Source organism: Mchenga conophoros, linkage group LG16, assembly GCF_057382185.1.
Source record: "Mchenga conophoros isolate Kocher_MC1m ecotype Shallow Benthic linkage group LG16, M_conophoros_male_GT1.1, whole genome shotgun sequence".
NCBI lineage: Eukaryota > Metazoa > Chordata > Actinopteri > Cichliformes > Cichlidae > Mchenga > Mchenga conophoros.
Genome location: NC_140541.1, coordinates 2,384,032 through 2,398,258, shown reverse-complemented (window position 1 = coordinate 2,398,258; position 14,227 = coordinate 2,384,032). Strand labels below are relative to the sequence as shown.

General features: G+C 43.6%; 1 protein-coding gene across 1 annotated transcript; it reads right to left on the bottom strand.

Moving 5' to 3' along the window:
- Window positions 1-7,938: 7,938 nt before the first annotated feature.
- On the bottom strand, window positions 7,939-9,109 carry LOC146556084 (trace amine-associated receptor 13c-like). Its single transcript, XM_085250482.1, has 2 exons — window positions 8,934-9,109; window positions 7,939-8,755 (listed from the first exon to the last, which is right to left on the bottom strand). The coding sequence occupies exons 1-2, from the start codon at window positions 9,107-9,109 to the stop codon at window positions 7,939-7,941; spliced, it is 993 nt and encodes a 330-aa protein (XP_085106608.1).
- Between the last annotated feature and the right edge of the window lie 5,118 nt (window positions 9,110-14,227).

Genomic DNA, 14,227 nt, shown 5'->3' with positions numbered 1-14,227 from the left:
CAGCAAGCTGAGGGGTTATTAGAATACCCACCCCAGCCCGCTGCCTCTCACCAGGGGCAACTCCAGACTGAGACAGAGTCCAGCCCCTCTCCAGGAGACTGGTTCCAGAGCCCAAGCCAAGCGTAGAGGTGAGCCCGACTATATCTAGCCGGTACCTCTCAACCTCACTCACTAAGTCAGGCTTCTTCCCCACCAGAGAGGTGACATTCCATGTCCCTATTGCCAGTCTTGGCAGCCGGGGGTCAGTCCGCCAGGGTCTCCGCTCCTGGCCGCCACCCGGCACACAATGCACCCGACCCCTATGGCGCCTCCTGCGGGTGGTGGGCCTGCGGGAGGATGGGCCCATGTCTCCTCTTCGGGCTGTGCCCAGCCGGGCCCCATGGACTAAGGCCCGGCCACCAGACGCTCGCCCTCGGGCACCCTCCCCGGGCCTGGCTCCAGGGCGGGGCCCCGGTAACCCTATCCCGGGCAGGGTAAACTGTTCCCTCGATGTTCTTTTCATAAGGATCTTCTAAATCGCTCTTTGTCTCGTCCCTCACCCAGGACCAATTTGCCATGGGAGACCCTACCAGGGGGCAAAAGCCCCCAGACAACATAGCCCCTGGGATCCCTGGGACACACAAACCCCTCCACCCCTCCAACTTTTAACATATGAACACAAAACCAGCAAGATGAAGCAAAGATGAAAACCAGCCTAGAGAAGCTGCAAAGCGATCACCACAATGGTTCTACTCTAAAAAACAGAAGCTTGAAGAAGCCTCAAGCTTGACTGCACATCACTGTCTTTGTTACCTGTTCAGGGTCTGGCTGCTGGGCAGGGGTCTGCATTGACTCACTGCACTGACTGATTTTTGGCTATATTTGCATTAGTATACTGTCTCTGTAGATGGTTCAAAGTTCAAGGTTCTTTATATGTCACATGCATAGTTATACAAGTATAACACACAGTGAAATGTAACCTGACACGCTCCTCGACATGTGCAAAAAAGAACGCTGGTTCAAAATGACCCAGGACCATAACAGAGAGATGTCATTACGAAGGCAGATAAAACAATTGTCTTGTACGATGTTACCACTCTCTTCAGTTTTTTTATCACAAAAAAAGCAAATGATAAAAAAAAAAACATTGAGTAAAAAAATTAATACAATATCAAAGAACAAAATGGTTATATTTATTAAAGAAGGAGCTCAAAAAATGATAATAAAAAAAAACAACCAACACAGCAAGCACTGCATAAATCAAATCTAAATATGACAAAATTTGTTAAAATATGGGTATTATGGTATTTTGAGATTTTGGTATGAGAAGTGATGTGTTCAGGTCTGCTCCTCTTTGGATTGGAACATATTAATAATAAAATAAGGTTTTCTCACCCATTCACTTAGTAGCTGACTCCATGGCCCTAGGTACAAAGGCACGTGTTATACACATGTTAAGGACAACATCCTTACCTTCCAGCAGACAAAGGTAGTAGAACAGTTTTGTTAACCCTTTAGGACCTACCATAGAACCAAGTCCGCCAGAGCTTATATTATATTTTTACATGCTGTGGAGCCATTTTTGGGAGCATTTCAAGTTGATATACATCAACAACCATTATAGCCCAAATTTTAATAATATGTCTGCATTAGGTGCATAGTAATTACATAAATTGCAAAAAAAATTAAAATACTTTTTGTTTTTTTAACATATATTTCTAGTTAGAGAAATTTAAGAGGCTTATCCCTCAAAACTGTAACTACAAAAAAGTTGCACAAAATAGTTTCCCACCACAGGAAATTTATTTTGAGTGTCTTCATAGTTTTATTTTTGAGATACACCAATTTTTATATACTGCAGGAAAAACGAAAATAAATATTATAATGTAAATTTGCAAAAAAACCAGCATATGCATCAAAATAAACTATTTCCAGCAGTGCAATATGAGTCCTAAGCATCCCAGAAACGACACAGAAAGTCATAAAGTCAAACATAACTTTTAAAAACACCACTATAGGCTCATAAGGCCCTGATGGTAAAAAACTACATTTCTGCAAAATGGCGTCACTTCCGGTTTCAGGCAGGACATGGCGGACATGCGATAGTTCACGCTGATGGACGTAGGAAGTGTTACAAACAGCTGATCGGATCGGCAAAGCGTGTTTCTAGAATATTATGTTTTTGTTGCTGCAAGTGCTTTTTATTCAGTTTTTGCAAAGCTGTATGTGGAAGGAAACTGTGACCGAGGACAAGCTGATGGCATAAGATGTAAGTACAACTCCGGTTTCATATGCAAAAAAAATTATTGTGCTAGCTTATGTGGTTGCAGTGCTACCGGGATTTAAAAATAGTTACACAAAACAGAGCGTGCCCACTCCAACCGGCTTTAAAGGGTTAAATTGCTGCTTCGAAATAAAGTCAGCCTTCTGGAGTTTAATTACCTGGATTACCGAGCATCAAAAAAATATGATGGAATGACGGAAATATACTAAATATTAAAGGAAAATGTTTTTGTATACCTGAACCAGTCATTTTGAACCAGCGTTCTTAGTTTTTTTTTTTTTTTTTTTAAATTTTGTTCATTATTTATCCCATGGTCCCTAGGTAGTTCAGTTTAGTTTTTTTAGATTTCCCATCGTGTCTTTACACCCTGTGTCCCCCTCCGTGTATCTGTGAGTTCCCATGCCTCCTTTTTCCTCCTTGTGTTTTATTTCATATTTTCCCCAGCCCGTTATGTCTGTGCTCTCCACGTGTTCTCTCTTTTCCTCTGGTCTGTGTATCTTTGCCAGTGGCGGTCCTAGCCTGTTTGGCGCCCTGAGCGAACTCTCTCTCTCTGGCGTCACAGAAGCACGTTCAGTGAGAGACTGAGATTACCAAAAAGCGCTACTGAACAACGCAGGAAATCATTCCTGCCCGTGGTCATCTCCCTGTACAACTCCTCGATCTAATACACTGTAAAAACTGCAATAGTTACACCCTTTTTGCACACACTCTTTTCTACTCAGTAATATTCTTGTCAATTTTCTTGACATTTATTTAAAATCCTTTCTGTTCATCCTTGATATTTATAATTGAGTGATCTGTATATATTAGTGCTATTTCTTAAATGTGTAAAATCTGTAACATAATGTATTGTTTGGTGTTTAGTCTGTTACTGTTACTATTTTTACCATTTCTTCTTGGAGCAACTGTGACCCACATAATTTCCTTAGGGATTAATAAAGTATTCTGATTCTACACCTTAGTTCACAGATATGCTTTGTCTAGGGTTTATTTCTGGGATTTCACACAACCCAGAATTCAAATCATGAATACATAATGGAATTGGATTTACAACATTAGAAATTAAATGTGCTTGTGGTAGGACTTGACTTAAGCGGTCAAAGAAGTGCAGGAGACTGATGCTGTCCAGTGTAGCAAGTGATTTATTCACCATTTTGTGACCCAAATAATATTTACAAAGAAACAAATAAGAAACTCAACTCTATAATTAACTCAGCTCAAATAAACATAACTGAACTTAAATCAACAGAAATTAAGGTCAAACTGCACACAGCTACACTGACCTGAACCTTTCTCTTGAAACACCTGAGTTCTTCTGCTTAAATAGTCCACTTAATCAAACAATTTCTCCTCTGGACTATTCCATTCAGTAGGTAGGTAAGATGAACATGATTATAGTCAAACCTCTACTACTCCTCTTTACTGGCAACAAACTCTGTGGTGTAATCAATACATATCACAAAAATAAATCTATTTCTTTATAAACCCTCTAAAATCAACTTTATTAAATTATAAGAGTTCTTCCCCTTCTGCACTTGGTCTCTTCCTGTGACCTCAGATGAACCCAGAAGGTATAAAGCAGGAAGTAAAACTACATTTCCTCCTTTTGTTTCTGCAAGACAGGTAGGTAAGGTAAGTTTTAAACAATACAAATTAACAGTTAAAATAAAGAACATGTTATATTATATAATCTGTAAAAGTGCAAAACATAAACAAACCCGGGATAGTAGATGTTTGCCTATTGCAGATTACATGTGAAATATGGTTAAATCAAAACAAGAATGTTAACTAAGAATATAGACAAATGGTCCTTTCACCCACTTTGTCACAGTGCTATATTTGGAAGCAGCCCCTCCCCCCCTCCTCCCTTTTCGACAGGTTGTGTGTGAGACTTTAAATCATCAAACTGTAATTATAAATTTTAAATTGTTATTGATCCCTTTACCCCTAGTCCTAAAATGTACAGTGGGGCAAAAAAGTATTTAGTCAGCCACAGATTGTGCAAGTTCCCCCCCCAAAATGATGACAGAGGTCAGTAATTTGCACCAGAGGTACACTTCAACTGTGAGAGACAGAATGTGAAGAAAAAAATCCATGAATTCACATGGTAGGATTTGTAAAGAATTTATCCGTAAATCAGGGTGGCAAATAAGTATTTGGTCACCTCAAACACGGAAAATCTCTGGCTCTCACAGACCTGTAACGTCTTCTGTAAGACGCTTTTCTGTCCCCCACTCGTTACCTGTATGAATGGCACCTGTTTGAACTCATCATCTGTATAAAAGACACCTGTCCACAGCCTCAAACAGACTCCAAACTCCGCCATGGCCAAGACCAAAGAGCTCTCGAAGGACACCAGGAACAGGATTGTAGACCTGCACCAGACTGGGAAGAGTGAATCTACAATAGGCAAGCAGCTTGGTGTGAACAAATCAACTGTGGGAGCAATCATCAGAAAATGGAAGACATACAAGACCACTGATAATCTCCCACGATCTGGGGCTCCACGCAAGATCTCATCCCGTGGGGTCAAAATGATCATGAGAACGGTGAGCAAAGATCCCAGAACCACACGGGGGGACCTGGTGAATGACCTGCAGAGAGCTGGGACCAAAGTAATAAAGGTCACCATCAGTAACACACTAAAACGGCAGGGAATCAAATCCCGCAGTGCCAGACGTGTTCCGCTGCTGAAGCCAGTGCATGTCCAGGCCCGTCTGAAGTTTGCCAGACAGCACATGGATGATACAGCAGAGGATTGGGAGAATGTCATGTGGTCAGATGAAACCAAAGTAGAACGTTTTGGTATAAACTCAACTCGTCGTGTTTGGAGGACGAAGAATACTGAGTTGCATCCCAAGAACACCATACCTACTGTGAAGCATGGGGGTGGAAACATCATGCTATGGGGCTGTTTTTCTGCCAAGGGGACAGGACGACTGATCCGTGTTAAGGACAGAATGAATGGGGCCATGTATCGTGAGATTTTGAGCCAAAACCTCCTTCCATCAGTGAGAACTTTGAAGATGAAACGCGGCTGGGTCTTCCAACATGACAATTATCCAAAACACACCGCCCGGGCAACAAAGGAGTGGCTCCGTAAGAAGCATTTGAAAGTCCTGGAGTGGCCTAGCCAGTCTCCAGACCTCAACCCCATAGAAAATCTGTGGCGGGAGTTGAAAGTCCGTGTTGCTCGGCGACAGCCCCAAAACATCACTGCTCTCGAGAAGATCTGCATGGAGGAATGGGCCAAAATACCAGCTACTGTGTGTGCAAACCTGGTAAAGACCTATAGTAAACGTTTGACCTCTGTTATTGCCAACAAAGGTTATGTTACAAAGTATTGAGTTGTATTTTTGTTATTGACCAAATACTTATTTACCACCCTGATTTACGAATAAATTCTTTACAAATCCTACCATGTGAATTCATGGATTTTTTTTCACATTCTGTCTCTCACAGTTGACGTGTACCTCTGGTGCAAATTACTGACCTCTGTCATCATTTTAGGTGGGGGAACTTGCACAATCGGTGGCTGACTAAATACTTTTTTGCCCCACTGTATATTTATTTTCTTACTCTTCATATATTTATTGTTTGTTTACTTGCACTGCTGTAAATGGAGTCTTGTCGTCTTGTCTCTCTATATACTGTACTGTATATAGCGGAGATGACAAAGTTTACTTTGACTTCAGCACAGCAGCGAGCACGCGCTCACTTTTTGCCTATAGAATTTCGAAAAAACATTGGTGATAAATTCTTTATCATAATATCTGGTGTTTTCATGTTTATTGGTTTGTTTTTATTATGTTTTTATTTTGTTTTATTTTGCGAGTTGGCTATCAGATGCCGCTCCGGCCAGCCAGAGAATCCCCTGCCACCCCATCCTTTCCTCCCTGTGCCACAAGCAGAAGTTGCACCTCGCAAAAGGCTATAAGAACACCAATCGGTGCCTATGCCATCCCCAAAATGCACTGGTGTGATGTCGAGGCAGCATGAGTACGAGCAACTTTTTTTTGCTGATGCCCGTGATGCCGCCCCCTACCACGATGCCACCCTGGGCAACTGCCCGTGTCGCCTATATCAAAAACCACTACTGCTCTGTGTACTTCCTGTTTGACCCTAGAACTGAAGAAGCTTCTCGGATGAGAGGTGAAACGTCTTCAAGTAACTTAAAGAAGTCCAGACGCTTTTCTTTGCAAGCTCCTTGGACTATACTGAATAATAACACAATTTACATTAACTAATGCTAAAGATCTTAGCCATAACCAGTGTTGGGTGTAACATGTTACAAAGTATTGTTAATGTAATCACATTGCATTTTTTAGTAATGTAGTAATGTAACACATTACTGTGCGTAATTCCATTAAAATGACAATTATGTCATTACTCACATTCCAAAGGTTCTTTAGTTGTCTGTACACTGGCCTAATAAAAAGAAAAAGAAATCAAACAAACATGCCGTTGTATTTCGGCGCAGTTGTGCTCCAATCCACTGATTTCAGTGTGTGTGTGTGTCGAGTAAAATAGTGCACTTGTCTATAACTGCTGATGAGTGCCAATATGGACCTTACTTTTGCTTTTAATGAACAAAAAAAAAAAAACAAGTGCATGATGCAAACTCTGTATAGGACAGAAACAACTACATTATCCTGCTGATAGAACTTCACTTGTATAACTATGCATGTGACAAATAAAGGACCTTGAACCTTGAACCATCTACAGAGACAGTATACTAATGCAAATCTAGCCAAAAAACAGTCAGTGCAGTGAGTCAATGCAGACCCCTGCCCAGCAGCCAGACCCTGAACAGGTAACAAAGACAGTGATGTGCAGTCAAGCTTGAGGCTTCTTCAAGCTTCTGTTTTTTAGAGTAGAACCATTGTGGTGATCGCTTTGCAGCTTCTCTAGGCTGGTTTTCATCTTTGCTTCATCTTGCTGGTTTTGTGTTCATATGTTAAAAGTTAAAAGAAAGATTTTATGTCTGTCTTCATTAAGGCAGGGAGTCATCTGGGTGTTTAGGAACGTCAGGTTTATATTATTAACTGGTAATTATAATTTTCCTCCTCCTCCTCTTCACTTCTTTTGCTGCAGACTTTTGTATAAACTGATTATCTTATCACATTAGAGTTTTTTTAATGTAGGCACATTACTTTTTTGTCTTTATTTCCAGCTATAAAGCTATATTCATACTGAATGCTGCTGTTTCTCAGAAACTGCAGCTTACATCCCTGCTCTCTGCGGAGACACATGAAAGAACACAACAGACAAGGATGGGGAGGAGCAATGTGTACACGCTGTCTATTTATGTACATGCGTGACAAGAGTGCTGTTTCCATTGACATGTCTCCTTTGTATGAAATTGAGTAACATACTGAAGATAAAGGAGAAACTCTGAAACTAAAATATAGTTCCTATAATGCTACTAGCAGTCTAATACATATACTAATGTTGGTTGCCAATGACATGAATAATATTTGTATCAGTCAAAATATTTCAGAAATGAAGTCCGTCAGTAGAGTTATTACAGTCTTTTCTTCCCCATCTCTAAACCACACGGGTTTCTGTTCTTTACTTATGGGTGTTACTTCTCTGTTAGTAACTTTTTTGTAATAGAAAACATAAAACAACAACAAAAAAACAATGGGGCTTTCATTCTCAGTCTTTCATTCTGTTTACATGATATTGGTGTCACAAGAGCCAGACTTCAATATTTTAAGTGTAACAATTTGTTTAACAGATTTTCTGAACCAGGGGTAAAATAAAGCATAGATTAGAGGGTTTAGACAGGAGTTTAAATAGAACAAACACATTACAAATGCAACAGATGAAGCACTGAGGATGGCATCTTGACCTGAGAGTGTGACACCAAAGTATGGGCAGAGACATATTAGAAACACAATGATAAGAACACTGATGGTCCTCACTGCTTTCATTTCAGATTTCTTAACATTTGTACTTACTGACCCCTCGTGTGTCAGAGTTGCAATATGTGACCGCAGGGCACGAGCTTGAGTCATAGCCACAACAAATACGTTTAGATAAAGAACTACAATCACAATGACAGGACCAATAAAGGACAGCAATAGATCTGCAACTCCAAAAGCATGGCCAACAACAACCACACACTCCCCATAGCAGGAATTATACCTGCCAGGTTGCACCAGGTTGTCTTTTAGCAGGAGACATTGAAAGACTGAAGAACAAATCCAACACAGATAAACACATGCTTTTGTTCTTTTTGGGGTGACTTTGGTAGAGTAATGGAGAGGGTAACAAATAGCCACATAACGGTCAATTGATATGAGAACCATGGTTCCTATTGACGCAGAGGTAATAATGTAGTCCAAGAGAAAATACATACTACACATGAATTCACCAAGAAACCAGCAACCATCTATAATCATAATTTGAAATAAAATCAGGAGACCCACCAGGCAATCAGAGACAGCCAAAGATAGGAGGAGGAGATTGGTGGGGGTGTGCAGCTTCCTGAAGACAAAAGACAGCGACACAGTTATTATTATTATTATTTGTAGCAACAAGTGCAATTTTATACAGATAAAAGGAAAAAGCATTTAGCTCAGACTCACTCAGATAGGATATCATATCATTTTCATCTTTTAGCCATAAAATCTTACTGTCTGCATATGTCTAACAAAATTATTACTTGAAATGTGAGATGGAGATGATGACCAGCAGATTAAGAGTCACAGTGAGCAAAGAAATGGAGGACAGGGTAATATAAATAAGGATAGAAAATGTATAAGGACGCATGGTCTTCCTGCAGGAGGAGTTGAGGAGTTGTGGAAAGCAGAGTTCAGTTTCTTCAAAGGTTTTCATCATTAGAAAAAGGAGGTTCCAGCTTTCTGCCTGAAGCTCTTTGTTCTGTACCTGATTTATTTTCTTTGCTCACATTGCTCCTCCCTCTTTCCCACTGGTGGCAGTTTTCTTTCAGTATGTTTACAACTATGTCAAATCCTGCATAGTTTCATTGTGTATTGAGGTTTTTAACCTTTTTCCAGTGAAGTTCATGTACTTGATAGATTGCATGCATTACCTACAATCGGCCAACCCTGTTCTTCGACCTCAAAACCCCGAAGTCTTCGACCCATTGCTATCAGCCGTACCCTTGCTGGAACTTAGGAGATGCTACTTTGTCATTTATTTACCCTTCCACTGGTGCACATCCTCTGCCTCTACCTTCCCTGCCTAAGAGGCGCTATAGGAAGCGGGGCAAACTGAGTGGGTTCCATGTTCGCTTTAAGGTAAGGCACATGCTGCGGCTAACTCCTATTCCACTTTGGATATTTTGCAACCTCCTTTCTCCATTCAGGACCAGTTGTCCTTCAGACTGATTAGCCACCGTTGGATTTGTCCAGTAGGACGACAATCTTACCCAGCTCGCCCAGTGGTTTGTTTGCCTGCTCGGACATGGATTGGGACTCCCTAAACGATCTTTTTCTCACCTTGTGGTTGGATTCTTTGTTCCTGATGGAAACTTGGATTCGCAGCATTCTTACACAGTGGGTGAGTGAAGCGACACATTTAAAGGGCCACTCGTTGGACTTGGTCATTTCATATGCTCAGGATATCTGTATTAAGAGCAATGATAATGTTGGCATCTCTGACCATTTTGTGTTTATGGTCGATGCTGAGTAAAATGCAATAGAACTGACTTCTGCGGGCCCTCGTCGCCCTGTATGTATATTTAATTCTGAGACTGTGCCTTTTTTGATCCTGATAGCACGGACACTAAGTCTTTTACTCCGTGATCAATCCTTGTCCTGGTAGGTCAGATTTGGCTTCCTCAGCTCTCTGTGAGCAATTTTTAAATCATTTTACAAGAAGAATTCTATCTCTTAAGCCTTCATTTTTACACCCCTCTGTGGTGAATCCTCTCCGTGCTTAAGTAGGAAGAGGTAGGAAGTAGGAAGTAGTTCATTCTCCACCCTCAAGAGATTATTGGACAGGTGAGAAGTTCGAATTCTGGACGTGACATTTCTCCCATTATTAAGGATGGTTTTGATGTAATTGGCCTTATATTCTATCTTTGATGAGCCTATCATTAATGGTGGGCTGTGTCCCGACTGCCTTTAAACACGCAACAGTGCAGCCTGTTCTAAAGAAAAGCAGCCTTGACCAGAATGATCCTGCAAACTATAGACCAATCTCCAAACTCCTGTTCTTATCTAAAGCACTAGAGAAAATTGTGTTTTGTTGTGTGTCATGCTGTAGGCATTAAGGGTTCTGCCCTTAACGGGTTTAAATCCTATCTCTCGGATCTTTTTCTATCACAATGGGATGTTACTCACCCCATCCAAAACTGAGATTGTAGTGTTTGATAGGCATATCCCTCGGGACTAGTTAGCCATTCTATTTGGCCCCCTTGCTAGCTTCTTCTCTGACACTGTAAGCAATCTAGGTGTTTTCCTGGACAGTTCATTTAAGCTTGTTAAACAAGTGTCCTCAGTAGTCAAATCTGGCTTTTTCAATTGCACAATCTCTAAAGCCAAACATTTTACACAGCACAATGACCTTGAAAAACGTATTCATGCTTTTGTGACTTCCAGATTAGAATACTGCAATTCCCTTTACTTTGGCCAATCTGTCCATCTCCATAGACTTTAGCTTGCTCAAAATGCTGCAGCTCGTCTCCTAACTGGAACTGGAAAATTTGCTTCCATTACTCCAGTTCTTGTTGACTTTGGCTACCCATCAAATATTGTATTGATTTTAAAATCTTGTTGCTTACTTTTAAAATTATAAATAACATTGCGCCTAGCTATCTTGCTAACCTTCTTAGCTTGTATGCTCCTCGTCGAGCTTTAACCCTCTGGGGTCAACGGACGCGCTGGCGCGTCAAAATCACAAGACCAATTTAAGACGACACAGCTACAAGATGCAGCGACTCAGAGTCTCCATTTCAACCTGGATCAAAAGTGCGGAATTCAAACTATATACCAGTTTTTGAATTGTGTTGATGGGCCACGTAATATCAGAGTTATGAGAAAAAAGATACACGCAATGTTTTATTCTGAACAAAACAGTTGTGTTTACAGCGGGAAGCACGGTAAAAAAGGCGTTTTCTACAGACAGCGCTAGCAAGCACTCTCCGCTTGCGAGTGAAAAAAGAAAAAGAAAACAAACACCCCTTCCCTATTGGTGTTAAAGTTTACCTTGTCAGCCAATCAAAAACTGATATGGCAACATGTGGCACTTGGTTGTTTAGGGAGAAGGGGCAGTTTTAGGAGCGACACCTGCGACGGAAAGCGGGCAAGCGAAAGAAAGACAGAGAGAGAGTTTTCATATGTGAGACATTAGTGATGTTTAGCGTGTTTTGAGGCTAGAGTTAGTGTGTTGTGTAGTTATTGTTTTGTATTGTGTGTCAGTGTGGTGGGGCGTGGTCTGCGGTGCCGTGCAGGGAGGGCGGACGCACCTGCACGCCATCCTTAATCACGCCCGCCTAGTTAAAAACACGGGGACTCAGGGGTTTGTGGGTGTTGTGGTGAGATGTCAATAAAGATGGCTCTGAATGATACTCTGTGGTCCCGCCGTGCCTTATTCTCACCACATTGGTCCGAAACCCAGGAGGCAGAATGGCGGGTCCGTATCGGAGCCAGGGAATGGAGGAGCTGGCCCAGAGGGTGGCCGAAATGGTGGCCGCCCAGCGGGAGCAGGCGGCGGAGGTGCGTCGCCAGCAGGAAGAGCTGCAGGACCAGTCCGAGCGTCACCTGGAAAGGATTGGGGAGCTGGTGGCGGTGCTCTGGGCCTGGGCGCCACCCCCACAGGGGTGTCCCGAGGACAGTGAAGGAGCCGCGTGAGGCACCTCAGCAACCGGAGGTGGCAGACGAGGCGCGCGGGGATCTGCTCCTGCCGGAGGAGGGGGAACAGCCGGGTGAAGGGCTGCTCCTGCCAGGAGCGGTGGATGAGCCGCTCCAACCGGAGGCGGCGGACGAGGCGCGCGAGGGTCTGCGCCGGCTGGAGGAAGAGGAGCTGCGTGAGGGGCTGCTCGAGCCAGGAGGGGCGGCGGAGGGAGTAGTGGTGACGGAGGAGTCGCGCGATGGGCTGCTCCAGCAGGGAGCGATGGCGGTGACGGAGGGGCCGCGCAAGGAGCTGGAGGTCCCCGTGCCGGGGGAGCCTGCTCGAGTGGAACTGGCGAGCGAGGCGTGCGCCATGCTTGAGATCGCCGTGCTCACCAGACCGGCCTCATCACCACCAGAGGCCAGTACACGCCACACCTCTGCCCAGCCACCTGTGAGCTGGGGCTCATGACTGTGCCGGCCGCGCCGGGTGCACCTGCCACGCGTCCGACTTCCGAACCAGCTTGGCCTGCGCCGCTGGATTCACGGGCGACCACCTGAACTCGCACCTCCCCGTCGCTTGGACGGGGCCTGGGGGCGCCCGCTGTGCGGGCTGATTCCCTCTCCCACTGGCGGTGGGGGAGTAGGTTTGGCCGGATGGCTCCCCGGCCTCAATCGGGCGATGGGGGTATTTGGTGGGGCGTGGTCTGCGGATGCTGTGCAGGTGCGTCTGCCCTCCCTGCACGGCATCCTTAATCACCAAGAGGGGGCTGTACCTGCTGGAGGCGGAGGCGCAGCGCGGGGAGCAGCTCCAAACGGGAGTGGCGGAGGCGGTGGTGGAGCAGCTGTGCGAGGTGACTGAGGGGCCAATGTGGTGAGAATAAGGCACGGCGGGACCACGGAGTATCATTCAGAGCCATCTTTGTGGGCGATCGTGGCTCAAGAGTTGGGAATTCGCCTTGTAATCGGAAGGTTGCCGGTTCGAGCCCCGGCTTGGACAGTCTCGGTTGTTGTGTCCTTGGGCAAGACACTTCACCCGTTGCCTACTGGTGGTGGTCAGAGGGCCCGGTGGCGCCAGTGTTCAGCAGCCTCACCTCTGTCAGTGCGCCCCAGGGTGGCTGTGGCTACATTGTAGCTGCCATCACCAGTGTGTGAATGTGTGTGTGAATGGGTGGATGACTGGATATGTAAAGCGCTTTGGGGTCCTTAGGGACTAGTAAAGCGCTATATAAATACAGGCCATTTACAGGCCATCTTTATTGACATCTCACCACAACACCCACAAACCCCTGAGTCCCCGTGTTTTTAACTAGGCGGGCGTGATTAAGGATGCTGTGCAGGTACGTCCGCCCTCCCTGCACGGCACCGCAGACCACGCCCCACCACAGTCAGTTATACTGCTGAATTGCTCCAAAAAAGCCATCAAAGGCAAATTCCAGTGTAAACGCTGTCCCCACATGGAAAACTGGACTGACACACCTCTTGTTGTCAGACCTGCAGGGTTTAGGACTGTGCTGTTCTCCTCTGTATTATATTGGACACAAACTATTTTTTTGGACTGGCACAAATAATTTTTGTGCCTTCTTATTTGATGCAGCACACCTGATTGTTCAGTAAATAGTTTTAAATTGTTATATAAAAAACGCCTGAGGGCTTGGCTGTATTTTTAGGTAAATAGTACCATATAACTTTGTTGTTCGCAAAACTTGTGTATAATTTTTAGAAATGTACAATTTCTATTTGCATTTCAAGTTATGAAAATGATTCGTTAAACATGTTTTTTTGAATTTTTTGTCTGGATTTAGATCAATTGTGCTAATATAGTATGCCAAAATGAAAAAATAACTCAAATTTCAGATATTTGAGGTTATGCTGAAAATAATGATACCAAACAAGGCAAGATAAGCGGTTTTTAAAGGTGTAATATAGAGGCAAAATCAAAAGTAGTGAAAAACGGCCAATTATACCCTGGACTCCAGAGGGTTAAGATCATCTGGTCAATTACTTTTGGTCCAATCTAGGTCCCACCTGAAGACCAAGGGGGATTGTGCTGTTGTCTCAGCTGCACTGAACCTCTGGAATAGTCTTCCTGTTACTATTCGTGCCTCGGACTCTATTCAATCTTTCATAACACGGTTGAAAACATACTTATTTAATTTCT

Bases quoted from the DNA above. Each gene is read 5' to 3' on its own strand.
- LOC146556084 (XM_085250482.1), bottom strand. From the start codon at position 9,109: ATGATGAAAACCTTTGAAGAAACTGAACTCTGCTTTCCACAACTCCTC. The intron at 8,756-8,933 runs GTAATAATTTTG...TTTTGTCTTCAG, and splicing joins ATCTCCATCTCACATTTCAA to GAAGCTGCACACCCCCACCA.